The following is a 14,102-nucleotide window of genomic DNA, read 5'->3' on the forward strand; positions in this document are numbered from 1 at the left end:
TCTCTCATGGTGCACCAGTACAAATTCATTGATTTTAGTGAGTGAAGAATTTGGCCCTATATCTTTTTTCCTTCATCCTCCTTTGATTTTTTTTTTTTTTTTGGTTATATTTTAAACCGTACAACATCTCCATCTCAAATAAGAAATGACCCTTATGAAAAGCCCTTATTTATGGATTGCCTTTCTATGAGTGCCTGCTGCATTCAGTCTTTCTACTTCTTTTGTGTGTTACTTATACAGTGTTCACCTGGAAAAGAGCCAGAAAGTTATGAGGACTGAATGGAACTGGAGTCATTGGCAACTGAATAACCTTTATAAGAAACAGCACCATGAATTCACATCACAAAGCACCTCTGCATTTTGACATCACAGTGATGTAGCTGGGCTATAATAGTGTTAAACCCAGTGATAGATGGCTTTATAGTCTGCAACCATTTTGCCTCTTTGAATGTGCCTTTTTATTCTTCATCAGACCCTTATGTAAGGAGCCATAACTCATAAGTTCCATTGTGCTTTGTTGTCCTTCCTGTTTACGTTTATAATTTGTCAGACCCAGATGGAATGAAACAAGATATCTGAAATGGGAGAAATTAGAGTAGGACAAAACTTAAAATATATTAACACTGGGAAAGCATAAGAAGCTTCCCTGTGTGAGAAGCAAAGGGAGAAACGGGAAGTATGAACTCTTCTGGATTGGTCATTTTCTGGCCACCACATTTTGGGAAAGTTGGAGACAGTCCAGAGGAGAGCAACAAAAATTAAACTTCTAAGAAACATGCAAGGGCAGTTTTGATTGAACATTAGGAAAAACTTCCTAACTGTCAGGGTAGTTAATCACTGGAAAAAATTGCCTAGGGAGGTTGTGGAATCTCCATCATTGGAGGTTTTTAAGAACAGGTTAGACAATCACCTGTCAGGGATGGTCTAATTATTACTTAGTCCTGTCTTGATTGCAGGGAACTGGACAAGATGACCTATTGAGGTCCCTTCCAATCCTACACTTCTATTATAATACGATTACAGCAAAGATAGCTAATGCCAAAGATTGACATAAATATTGCCAGTGGAGGGAATTCTTTTTTTTTTTTAATCCAAAAATCAAAAGAAAGCTAATGGAAAAAGAACACGCCCAAGAAATTATAGTGATTTCTTTGCCAATGGTTCTCAGTCTATTACATGGTATGACCTTCCCTGAGCCCCATCTACCTGGAATCTAGCCAGGGCTACCGTCACATGTACCAATATGGGAAAAGGAGGGTGTTTGCGATCCTTCTGGCATGAGTTCACAACTCCAAGCTTGAAAACACCTGCTTTGTCTGATGATTTTGTGTGGCAGTACAGTAGGCAATGGAACATGCTGCATGGGCAACATGAAGGCAAATTTCTCCTCTCTACTCAGCCCTAGAGATCTGTACGGCATGTTCTGCATGTGCTTTGCTTACTAGACACAGAGGAATTCTGTAAATGTAACAAGTGTAGAATATTCAAACGAAACCTATACTACTGTTGAGAAATCACAGTGCAGCTCTGAGTAGAGACTTTTGCTCTTGCTCTTTTAAAATGGAGGTTCGTTTTTGTTTAAATCAGAAAGGGGCAGGTCATTTTTCACAGATAGCTGCTTGCATATTATTCCTTATGTCTCATTTGCTATCTCTTGCCAGCTTTGTTCAGTCAAATGTTACGGACACCTGAGTATACTGTATATTCAATACAGGGTACTGTTATATGAAGCTAAAAGTAATGACACATGGTAAGGACCGGATTTAAACATTAAACCTTACCCTCAGGCACAGCATCTTCAGCACCACCCTTGCCTACAGCTGATCTTTGTGTTTTCCATGTGGGGGGAAGGTGCGAGCTCTGTGTGGGAGGAGGGTAAGGACAGGTGCTGGGGCGACCGGCTCAGCTACTCTAGGCGAGGAGAATATGGTCATCCCTGGGCTCCAGCTTCTGGCCTGGTCAGGGGGTGGGACCTCATGGTGAAGAGGAAGAACAGAGCAATGGGGCCCCAGGCGAGAGGAGGTGGAGCAGGGGGAGGGGCCAGAATTCCGGTGTTCATGCGGGCCCCCCCGATTGGCCGGGTCCTTTGGGCATGGGCCCTGTTGCCCCGTGAAGTAATCTACCATTGTTTAGATACCCCTAGAATGCCGGCGCCCCTAGACACATGCCTACTTGGAAATCCGGCCCTGCGCATGGGAAACTCCAGCAGAATCGAAATGTAGTGGGAAAGTTCCAAGCTAAACTTCCAGGCTAGTGCAAAACTATTAAAAGGACCAAATGAAAAAAAAAATAGAAAGTAATGTTTTTTTTAAATCACCTTAAAACAATGCAGTATCTATTGTCTGTCAGTAGTTAAAGTTCACGCCTTCCCTTGTACTGTCATGCTGTAAACTGACATGAACACCATGCAAGTTGCCATTGACGTATGGAGCACAGGAAGTAAAAGTTGCAAAATCAGCTATGTTTATGTACATGCCTGTGCAGCACCGAACACAGACTCTGATCTTGATTGGGTCCTAGGAGTGCTACTGAAATGTTAATAGTTTAAACTAAATAAAGAAGAAGTAGAGAAAAGTACTTACTGTAAACTGACCTTTGTAATTTCTACATGCCCAATAAGCTTAAAGACTAATTCAACAATGCACTTGAGAACATGCTTATGTTCCATTAACATTGACTTCAGTAGAACTTAAGTATGTGTATAAAGTTAAGCATGTGCTCAAGTGCTTTGCTGAATCAGGTCTTAACAGCCTGATCCATCTCCCATTGAAGCCAATGGGATCCATTTTGTTGCTTTCCATGGGAATTGGATTATGCCTCAGAAACATATTGACATTTAAATAGTGAAGCAGTGATTAGATTACACAAAAGGGATTGAAATACATAAAACCTGTAGTATGTAAAATTAATTGGTGATCTCAGTCCTGTTCCTAGTGAACAGATATGTATGTCTTAAAGCCAACCATCACAACTTCTCAGTCCTTCTTGGTCAGGGGTGAGACCAGGGTTGGGAAACATATGGTCTTTGTTCCATGGATAAATAAATAACTTCAGTTCCCAGGAATGTTGACACTGCATAGCACCTTTCCCCAAAGATGAGCTCCCTTCAGTCACAATTAAATAACTATAACTCTCCATACTCCATAATGTAACATATAGTTTTTGTTGTTTAAGTAAAAGAAGTTGTTTGGAACATACAGATCCGTAACACACAGGATCTATTCAAGAGTCCATTTTTGAACTGTTAATGGTAGTTGATACAATTGATATGCACACCATAGTCCATTTTCCCCTGGGCTTCTCTTTCACTATCTCAACTCACCCTCTTGGGCTCAAAATGGGGGCCAGGTGGCTTTATAATCCTCTCTTTTTTCCCAGGCGTGTGTCTGTCAGACTTCAATACTTCCGTTTCTTTCAGTTGATTTACTCCACTGCCCTGTTACTGGAGCTAATTTCCAAAATACTGCAAAATAGTGCATGCACTATTTGAACTATTAATCTTCTGTTTTGTGTAAATTAATTCTCCTGTGGTTGCCAACATCCCGAAGATGGGTCTTTTGGATCCAGTGTGTTCCCTTTATCTGTAACCTATATACCTAAGATTAACTCTTTCTTAAAATCCTGCGCCTCGGGGCATTGCCAACAGATATCAATGTGTTTCCATACTCCCTACTCATTCACATTCCTTTCAGCATTCAGCAAGTTAGGTTGGGTTAAAAATTCCTTAGTACAAGAAACAAGAGTGAATCTTGAGTGTGCGGTGGAGCCACCTTATTGTTAAGACTTTTCTTTTGCTATGAATTAAAGTATTTTATACATCCATCAGATTTCTTTCTGGCTGTATATCTCATTCTCATGCTTGATCACCTTCAGAAGGAGTTGCTATCTTGTCTAATCATTCAGAAAACTCCAGCATAAACTAGAAATATATGTTTAACTTGATGGAGAATTGACCAGGGATACCACCTCCAGAGTCTAGAATAGATGTTTCTTTCAGTCCAGTTCTAAATTATATTCTTTCTTTTAGTTCTTCAAAGTAAGCAGTGTCACATTTTCAAAAGTGCTTAAGTGACTTGGGAACCCTAAGAGCTAGATTTTTAGAAGTATTTAAGTGCTGAAAGATGCAGACAGATATCTAGTGGGATTTTCAACAGTAGTTCGCTCCCATTGAAAACAAAGGGAGTTAGGTGCCTAGGTGCCTTTGAAAATCCCACTAGGTGCCTCCCTGCACATTCAGGTATCTAGATTTATTAATGTAATCATAAGAGGTGAAACACCACCTGAGCCTTTCTCACCACGCATCTGTATTTTTACCATGAGACAGAGCACTTGAGTTGTGATTTTATTTCTAATAGAAAAAGAAGACAAGGCATGAAAAATGTCATTACTTGTAGTTTATATAACTCTTTGCATTCCAGGCATGTGTAAGCAACATAACTGTTCAATCCCTTTGGAGCCATCTCTCCAGGAAGTTGAATCTGTTGACCCAGTAATTTTAAATGAGAGAGGGCATCTCCTCAATTCCCTCCCTTCCTTCACAGATATGCATTACTGTACTTAAATTGATTTGTGGCTTCTGGGCACTCCATGTGAATTTAGAAAGTGTACTGTGTTCATTCACAGGCACTGCTGTCAGGATAGTTTCTAGAAAGTGCTGAAAGATATATGCGGTGTCCTGAAAGATGCCTGGGGCCACCTCCATTTTAATCCCATTAACTCACCCAAGTCATTGGACAAGACATTAGCCTATCTAGGTAATAGGTCTGATACTAGTTATAAACTATGCATACAAGTGGAAGGCCTCAAAAAGTCCACTTGTCATTTGTATTTCCAAGCCGTTGAACCGAGTGTCTGGGGTGGGGGGGAGAGAAGGAAAGTATCTTTGTTAAATGGCAGGCTGATTTTAAAAGCATTTGATTTCTTGCTATCTGTATCATAACCTGATGGCACATAAAATGTTTATAAAAACCTTACCCAAAGAAGGATTGATTTTGCATGGCCTATCTGTATATAGGGCTATATCAATGGCCTCTTTCCACATTTGTAACGCATGGATAACTTGGATTGTATTGCCTGCCTGCACCAGGATTCAAATACCACCATGAGCAGTAAGGGAGATAGCCAGGTGTCTTGCTCACATATGCAGTTAGGCACTCTCTGTGTGTTGAGGTCTCTGATTAAACACTCTCTCCACCTTTGCAAGCCTTCCCTCAATATTAAATTGTCCCGAAATGGGAAATCAAAAGGGCCAGACAATGCAATTAAATACCTTTCCCACATCAAGTGACACAAAACCCCCCTCTCCCTGATGCCTTCCGAAAATGAATTCTATTACATGCCTACTATTAACTGTTGATTCTTTGTTCAAACTAAACAATGTCTGGTCCAGTTGTTTGAGGATTGGTAACTCCCTTTCCTATCTTGTTTGAAGAATACTGGCAAATATTTTCACATTTGTATTTATGGATTAAATGCCTAAAACAAAGTACCTAATGAAGCAAAAGTCTCTGTGGGACTCCCCTTCTAGTTCTTTCCCTGTTTTCTGAACAATTTTACAGCATTTGCGAAATGTGACAGCAGCTCCTTCCCATTTATAGGTATTAGCTCTGAGTGCTAAGAGTGCTGTGGTGTTTTACACACACTTCTGTCTCTGTCCAATGTTGCTTTTACTGCTTCATTTGGGTTCAGATGATTGAAGTCAAAGATACCTAAAATAACATAAATGTGAACTCCCTCTAGTGACTTTTTGCTAATGATTCAATTGAAAATACATTGTGTTTTAGCCTTTTGTGTATATGATTGTTTTTTAGTGACGAGTATGAAGAGGATGGTTTTTGCCAGCCATACAGAGGGATTGCTTGTGCAAGATTTATTGGGAATCGAACAATTTATATGGAGTCTCTACATATGCAGGGTGAAATAGAAAATCAGATTACAGGTAGGTAAAGCTTAGATGTTTCCCCTAGCTCTCAAAAATATACACCTTTTTCCAGAGAACTGCTAGAGCCTCTTACCATTAACACTATGTTTTTCCTTATATTTTATCCTCTTTTGCTTCCATCCCACTTGCTGTGAGTTTCCCCAAAGCAAAGCCTAATTGGGACTGGTATATTGCATACTTTCAGTGGATAGGGTCATATCAAGCATGAAAAAGTTTTTAATATGCTGTATGTCTCTGATGATTGGCTTCCCCAAAAATAAAAATATATATATTTTTATTAAGAACAAGAGGTAGTCATGGCTCATCTTTAGTCTATCTTGTGCTGTGATCCCAGCAGATTTTAAAAGCTAAGCAAGGCCAAGCTGGGTCATTACTTGGTTGAGAGACTGTTAAGGAAAAAAGCATGGGTACTGAAGAAGATTGTGTAAGTAGTTCAACTGGTGGCATTCTTGCCTCTGACTTAGGGTTAGTCTACACTTAAAACTGACTCACACAGCTGTACTGTACACATGGTACCTTCCCACAATTTTAGGTGTGTGAACCATGGCCAGATTCCAGCCAATGTAATGACTTCCCAGTAGTCTAAAGCACACCTGTTGTTTCAATTGGATAGTGTGCTTCACTTCTTTCCATAAAGTGTTGTGCTGTGTTGCCATGCACTTTTAAAACATTGCATCACCACAATGATGGAAATCTTCCATAAATATACAGCAGTTCATATACGATGCCAGTTTTTGTTTATAAAGTGATCTGGGATCCTTTGGGATGAAGGATGCAATATGTAAATGAACAATATTTCTGTTGTTATGCATTCTGCAGAAGCAGCTGTTCTCACCTATCAGATAAAAGTAATCCAAGAAACAAAATATTTAGATGACTTCACAGGCTATCTGGGAAAAAGCAAAATAAAAACAAAATCTAATCCATGGTTCTGAGAAAGCTTAAAATAAATGCAATGTTGACATCAAATGTAATTTTTTTTGTCACCGAAATGAATGTTATACCAACTTTTAAAGTAATCATTATCCTGTATATCTAGAATGTACATATGTCCCCGCTGGAATCTAATGTTCTGAAATAATAGTTATTACTGTAATTCCTGAGAAAATGAGTTTGTTCTTCTTACTTTGTACACATTTGACAATGGCAAATTACTAAAGTAGGGGTTTTGCTGTTGAGCCTAAAACTCCTGTCATGTTAAATAAAATCCTTTTGTGTGTTTTACAGCTGCCTTCACTATGATTGGCACTTCCAGCCACTTATCTGACAAATGTTCCCAGTTTGCCATCCCTTCTTTGTGCCATTATGCTTTCCCATACTGTGATGAGACCTCACCTGTGCCAAAGCCCCGGGACCTGTGCCGTGATGAATGTGAAATTCTGGAAAATGTCCTTTGTCAGACAGAGTATATTTTTGCAAGATCCAATCCTATGATTCTGATGAGATTAAAGCTGCCAAACTGTGAAGATCTTCCTCAGCCAGATAGCCCAGAAGCTGTAAATTGTATCCGGATTGGAATTCCTATGGCAGATCCTATAAATAAAAGTAAGTGAAAATTGCTGACTTCGTGTCCTGTGCAAAAATCATCAGTTCAGCGTGTAAAGGTTTTATCTAATCGCTCTGTGCCCCAAAATTGGTTAGTCATGAACTCTGAAAACTCAGCCCTGGTCTACACTTGCCTGGCAATTCGGCGGCAGTCGACAGGAGTTACGCAAGCTATGCAGAGTAGCTTGCATAATTCCTGTCGACGCAGTGCTACGCCACTTGAGGGGGTGGATTAACAGCGTCAACTTCTGGATCGATTGAGCAGGTATTCACTGACCGCTCAATCGATTCAGATAGGTCGATCTGACGGCGGCGACTTTGCCACCGTCAGTGTAGACATAGCCTCAGTCATCATAGTCTTGCTTCAGGTTGGCGGAAGACTGAGCTGGTTATTCCAGAATCCACAGAAACTCAAAATAATGTTTTTCAATATTTTCTTTAATTGCCTCTGGATTTAATCTGCTAGCGGTTTATTGGCTTCCAATCTTTTGTGTTAATATTAACTAACAAAAAATGATGGCTTTACTTGTAACATTGTAAGATCAGTAAACATCTATGGTCCCGGTCTTGCAACCCTTCCTCATGTGAGATGTGCTTGCTGCTGTCGTTCTGTATATTCTAATGGAACTGCTGGTGTGATTAAGGACTGCTCAGCTGAGTAAGGCTCACAAGGGCCTTGACTATACTTGCCTAAGCCTATGTCTACACTGCCACTTATGGCAGCCCATGTGGACAGTGCTACGCCAATGGGAGAGAGCTTCTCCTGCCAACATAGCTACCGCTGCTCGTTGGGGGTGATTTAATAATGGCAATGGGGGAGCTCTCTCCTGTCGGTGTAGAGCAGCCACATGAGAGATCTTACAGTGGCACAGCTGTATCGACGAGTTCTCTAGTGTAGACATGGCCTAAGATATTATTCTAAGGCATAACCACAGGCATTGACTGGAACTCACCCGCAATATCAAATGTTTATATGTCCAAATTAGGAAAATATTTATTTCATTATTTACATTGTGTCCCACGTATTCTCTGCCTCTGTATCAAAACAGTGGATGTGATTCAGGTTCCCACTGTAATTCTGACTCCTTTTATGTATTTTATATTAAAAATACTTGAAGTAAGCTGTTTTCATTTCTGAAGCATAAGCTTTAAATCCTCCCAGGAATGTGAGTGCAAAGCGAGGGCCCAGTGTTACAGCCACAGCAAACTGGGACCTCTTACTCCTTGAATGGGGTTTCCAGGCCAGCAGAAATGTGTTTAATCTCTGGAAGGCTAATTACGCAGTTTCAGACCAACTGGTGGTCAGTCTGTACGGTAGCATTCTGACCCGCCGCAATCAGCTGTTGCCTTACTGTTTTTCAGATCACAAATGTTACAACAGTACTGGAGTAGATTACCGGGGGACCGTCAGTGTGACACGGTCAGGACGTCAGTGCCAGCCATGGAATTCTCAGTATCCACACACGCATACCTTCACCGCGATCAGATACCCAGAGTTAAATGGGGGCCATTCCTATTGCCGAAATCCAGGAAATCAGAAGGAAGCCCCATGGTGCTTTACCCTAGATGAAAATTTTAAGTCTGAGCTTTGTGACATCCCAGCATGTGGTAAATACTGAACTGTCCTATTTTATTTTTAATCACTTTTAAAAAGGAAAACAGAGGAATTACTTTATTGTAGGAAAAAATGTAACATTTGCCTGATCCATACAGTTGTGCTCCATCACATAAGTTCTGTGCAGCTGTGCACAGAACGCCTTTGTTGTGTCTGGAAGGGAGCTCTGGTAAAGAAGACTACATACAGTGTTTGCACCTAAAGCCACAGCATCCAAAACAGGAAATTCCCCAACAAGGGGAACCTTACAGTTCTTACCTGTGCATCTGGTAAGCAACTGAAGCAACAGCATGAAAATATTTTATTAGGAACGGTTGTAAAGATTAAACCTCCTCAATGATAGGTTGAAGCATAAGTGTTTCTAGCATGTCATGTGTTCTACATTTCAAAATTATCTTTGCAATTAATATCACTTCTTCAGGCAGGTAAAATTTGCATTGTGGACGCTGATCCTAAATGCATTATAAAATTGTTTCCCTTTGATTTATTTTTAATCAGTTTAATAAATGCAAACCTAACATAATACAGTTTAGCATTTGTTTAAAAAATGGGGAGATGGTTTTGCAAAACACTTGTCAGCTGGGTTTTGGTTTTGATTTTGCAAAACTTCAGCACCCAGATTTGGGTTTTACAAACTCAGGGTTAGCTGAGATCCAGGTCTCATTTTACCTGAACTCCTCATATTTGGAGGGAGTGGGAGAAAGACCTGAATAAATAGTTCCCATTTTATTAAATCTAGATTAAAACTAATACAGATATTCTGTACTGCTGCTTGCAGGTATGTGTTGGAAAATGCACCAGCAATGAACCTTATGAGAATAGACTCTTGTTCTGGTAATTTGTGCTAAAAGGTTTCATGCAAATGATTATGTGTTACACAAGTGATGGCAATAAGGTTAACTTTCCTCTTGGAAGTGAGGTGCTTTTTGATACTCAGTCTCCCATCCTGAATTTAAAATTAATTTTGATTATGGTTATGAACATTTTGTAAAGCAGACTATTTTATGGATCTTATGCATTCTGGGCCTGAACCAAAGCCCATTTAAGTTAATGGAAAGGCTTCCAATGATTCCAATGGGCTTTGGTTCAGGTTCCTACTGAGAGAGTCTGTTAAAGGAAACAGAACATACACACTTACATAGCCAAAGCTGTCTCTCTTGACAGTTGTCATGCCCTGTGTTAAATTCATATGGTGCCTGGCAGGCGGTTCTCTGGCAGGGCTCCAAGAGTCTAGAACATTGCCCCCCTTTAATCTGAAATAGCCCAAATTTGGTGACTTCTTGGGCAGGCTGCAAAACACATCTGACTGCTAGGGTCTAAGGAGAAGGCTGAAGGTGCCCTTCCTAGATGATGAAGGGCTTAGGTGTCTGGCTGCCCTGCCCACAAAATTCCCGTGGAAAGATTTTAATGCTGCTGAGGTTGAATTGTATTTACAGTATAATTCATTATATTAGGGTGTCTAGATGTGGAGATAGCGGTCCTTATTGCTTTAAATATAACTCGGGAGAATCCTGTCAGGTGGCTGCTGGTTTATGCAGTTGAGTGCCATTCTGCCTTTTGAAAATGTAAAGTGCTGGGTAGGTATGAACTGGAACGACTCAGCTGTTTTTGTACTAGCTGAAAGAGCCAATTCAGGCACATTTTAAAAAGTATCATACACTCTGCCTAATTGGGACCAGCTTAATTGGGAAACTGACTTAGCTGGGATGTCTCCCAGGGAACCAATTGAAACCTAATGAGGCTTCATGGTCGTGACTGCTGCTTAATCTGAATGGTAATTCCACTTGATTGGGACACTGCAGGGGATGAACTGGTGCGCAGGTCTCTGTGTTTGTCTCATGGTTGGTTTTATCCAGTGCTTAAAGTGGTCTAAAACAAATGTTTTGCGTGGGTTTATAATCACCCCAACATATGCTTGTTCCCCTGCATAACAACTAATTCTGTCCCCCAGTTCCAACTCAGTTCTGTCCTCCATCTGTTCTGCCCCCACATCTGTTCTGCCCCCTCCTTCCACTCCTCCTTCAGCTCCTGGAGCTTTTAACCCCTTCTTTCCCCAGTGGGGGGAAGGAGGACTGCAACAGAGTCCCCTCTCTGCCTTCCCAGGCCGGGGTGTTGCAAGGAGGGAGGAGGAGAGGAGCTATCCCATTGTTCACCTCACAAGCAGGGAGGCGAGGGAGGTATGAGTGGCGCTACCCAGAGCGGCTGGGTTCTTTCTGCTATCCCCTCCCCTCCGGTGAGAACAGCTGGGGCTCCTAAGGGGAAGAAGGAGAGCACTGCCTGCTTCCTGCAGCAGCTCCAGTTGGTTGTTCTTCCACAGGAGAGGTGGGCAAGTGGGGAAAGCAGCCACCCCAAAGTGGTTTCCCCCCAGGCAGTACTAAAAACAGGTAACCCTCTTAGCAGTCCAGCTGGCTTTCTAGCCATTTTATTTCCCAAGTCTATGACCCGTTGCAACCTGGCCGGCTTCTGCTCTCACATATGCAGCAGTTGATAAAATCTGCGATGTTTTTTGCAGACAAATGTGAAGTGTGGGGGCAGGACAGCCGTATGTGTTCCCCTGTGCACTGGGGAACTAGAGGAAGGACTGTGCCTCAGTCCCCTCTTTTCACCCCCGTCTGTGGTGTTGTGGCCCTCAGCCCATGCCTCAATGCCACAATCTGATCTGAAGGGAACAATTAGAAGAGAGGGCACACTGGCAGCATGAGGAAGGGGTGAGGACATAAGGTGGGATAAGACGGCAGATAAGGGAAGAAGAAGAGTTGTGCAAAGTTAAATCTGAAACCATTTGAATTTTGCCACCCTCATGATCTGAACTGGACCCAGATTTCTGTTCGTTTGTATTTAATTAGGTTTGAAAACACAAACACATTTAGCCAGCCCAGTGTCAACAGTAAAACACTCCCTCCCAGCCCTTCCACAAAATCTAAATGCTACCCTGCCTCAGCCTACTGACCCACTGAACTGGCCCCCTCAGAAAAAGAAGGGGGCCTATAGGGCAAGAGACTCACACACTGTCAAAATTTGTATGATCTGCGTTGGCTCCAATAAAATCCACTGCGCTTGCCCTAAAACAACACTGACTTAAAAGACAATAAGATGCACCAGTATTCCCCAAGAGAGATGATGGCCTCCAGTATGGCAGGGTGGGGCCTAAAGACATGTTAGAACACAAGAGCCCACAGGGAGGCTTGCAAATAGAATAGATTTTGGGTTTTTTTAAATACCTATCTTTGGGCCATAGCATTGGGCTTGTGGGGTTTTCCTGCCGGGCAAAGTAGGGAAGAAGGGAGAACACGGGTGTAAATTATTACCATTTTTGCTGCAAAAAGCTGTTAGACAATTTCAAAGGTCTCACTTCTTCTCTGATCCTTAATGTCTCTTGTGCTGGTGATCGGTCCCTTCTCCTTTGCTGCCACAGCACGTGTGGTTTCTTTGACTCAATACTTCGGACATTCTCTTCCTACTGATCTGGCTGATATTTCAAGGTGCCTTGTCATAATGGCTCTGCTCTTGCTCATCCTCCTTCGGCAGAGTTTGAATTGGCCCCAGGCTACAGCAACATGACATTTTGGCAGCTTGCCCATATAGCCACTTACATTCTGTCTTGCTCTTGCTGAGGCAGCTCTTCCAGATGGCAAACTCCTCCAGTATTCCCAAATGGATTGGGGATTTGCAGCTGCCCCGGGTCTTTTTGAATGGGAGAGCCAGTTATGCACTCGTGTGCACACAAAAACGTTGTTTGTAGAAGATATTCCCTTCCCTGCCCTTCTGCAAAATGCCAGGTAAGAGGCCCTAGGAGTGACCCTGCAACCAAAACCTTGCTGCAAGGGAAAGAGTGGCAGCTAACAATAGGACAGGGCAGCTAGCAATCCAAAAGTGAAGTGTGAGCATCAGAAGAGCAATTCTCTGTGAGCATGGAAACCAAGTAATGGGAGGCAAACGAGTGAAGTTCTGTGTGTTGGGATGGAGTGGGAAACTGACTCTTGGGCAGGGAAACAGTGACTTGTGTGAATTAAAGAAGAGAGACCGATTGCAGAGGCGGGTGGTATACAATGGTTTTCGAGGAAGCAGAGCAGTGCAGAGCCAGCAACTTGGAAAGGGGAGTGCACACTCGAAGGCATAGATAAAGAACCAGAAACACATGGGGTAAGGGTGAGCAAGTCCATGGCTAAATAGATGTGCACGGAGAGTCCGTGGCATGCTCATGGGGAGGTAATGTAGATTTAAAGTAAGGATCCTCCAGAGGAAACTAGAAAGAGAAATGAAAGACATCTCATGAATAGCTGTCTGCAGATTATTTGTCGACCTCTGTATATGACCAAGCCAGTGTCAAGTTAGTTCTCTACAGTGTTATAATTATTAATTAAAAACCGTGGAAAACTTTTTCCCATTGACTTGGTTTGACTTAAACATGGCTTAAACAAACTTGGTTGGGCCTATCTGAACTTATTTACATATCCCCAGTGGCATCAAAATGTCTCACACAAATGTGACGTGTGTGTAAGGGATATGGATTCGTAGGCACCTGGGCATCCTGTGGGATGCATACAGGATTTATACGTGTAGCTCCCATTAGCATTGAAGAGGAATTGCTTGCGTATGTCCCCTGCACACCAAGAGAAGAACAGACTCCTTTTGTTAGTAAGTCCGTTATAAACTGCAACTTTCTCTGGATGCCAAAACATGCATTAGAAAAATAATTAGCTTTGCATTTAGCACTAAATGAATCTTGTTCATTTAATGACTACTGTCACAGGGCAACCACATCCAGTTTGGAAGGAAGAAGGGATTTGTTGGCCTACCTCATCTCATTTTAACTCAACAACTGTCAAGTCTTCATTAGAGAAACACACTATATGGCCTCCAGCAAGTGTCATGCCCCATTGGAGATACATGAAAACTGACACTAATAATGTGGATAATTATTTGCTGGGGATTTCAGGAGTGTTCTTTAAAGTTCTCTTTGTACCCTGTAGCTACTGTATTCATTCATTATACATAATC

The 14,102-nt window shown here is 41.8% G+C and overlaps 1 protein-coding gene across 4 annotated transcripts in view; it reads left to right on the forward strand.

Moving 5' to 3' along the window:
* ROR1 (receptor tyrosine kinase like orphan receptor 1) overlaps nt 1–14,102 on the forward strand; it is a 218,707-nt gene that overhangs the window by 195,108 nt on the left and 9,497 nt on the right. For all 4 annotated transcript variants that reach the window (XM_067535417.1, XM_067535419.1, XM_067535420.1 and 1 more), the window contains 3 exons: nt 5,811–5,938; nt 7,169–7,486; nt 8,849–9,094. In XM_067535417.1, coding sequence (XP_067391518.1) covers nt 5,811–5,938; nt 7,169–7,486; nt 8,849–9,094 — 692 coding nt within the window. The remainder of the gene's footprint in view (nt 1–5,810; nt 5,939–7,168; nt 7,487–8,848; nt 9,095–14,102) is intronic.

Source organism: Emydura macquarii, unplaced genomic scaffold (assembly GCF_026122565.2).
Source record: "Emydura macquarii macquarii isolate MOO-44397 ecotype Brisbane River unplaced genomic scaffold, CSIRO-AGI_Emac_v2 contig_3506, whole genome shotgun sequence".
NCBI classification, from domain to species: Eukaryota; Metazoa; Chordata; order Testudines; family Chelidae; genus Emydura; species Emydura macquarii.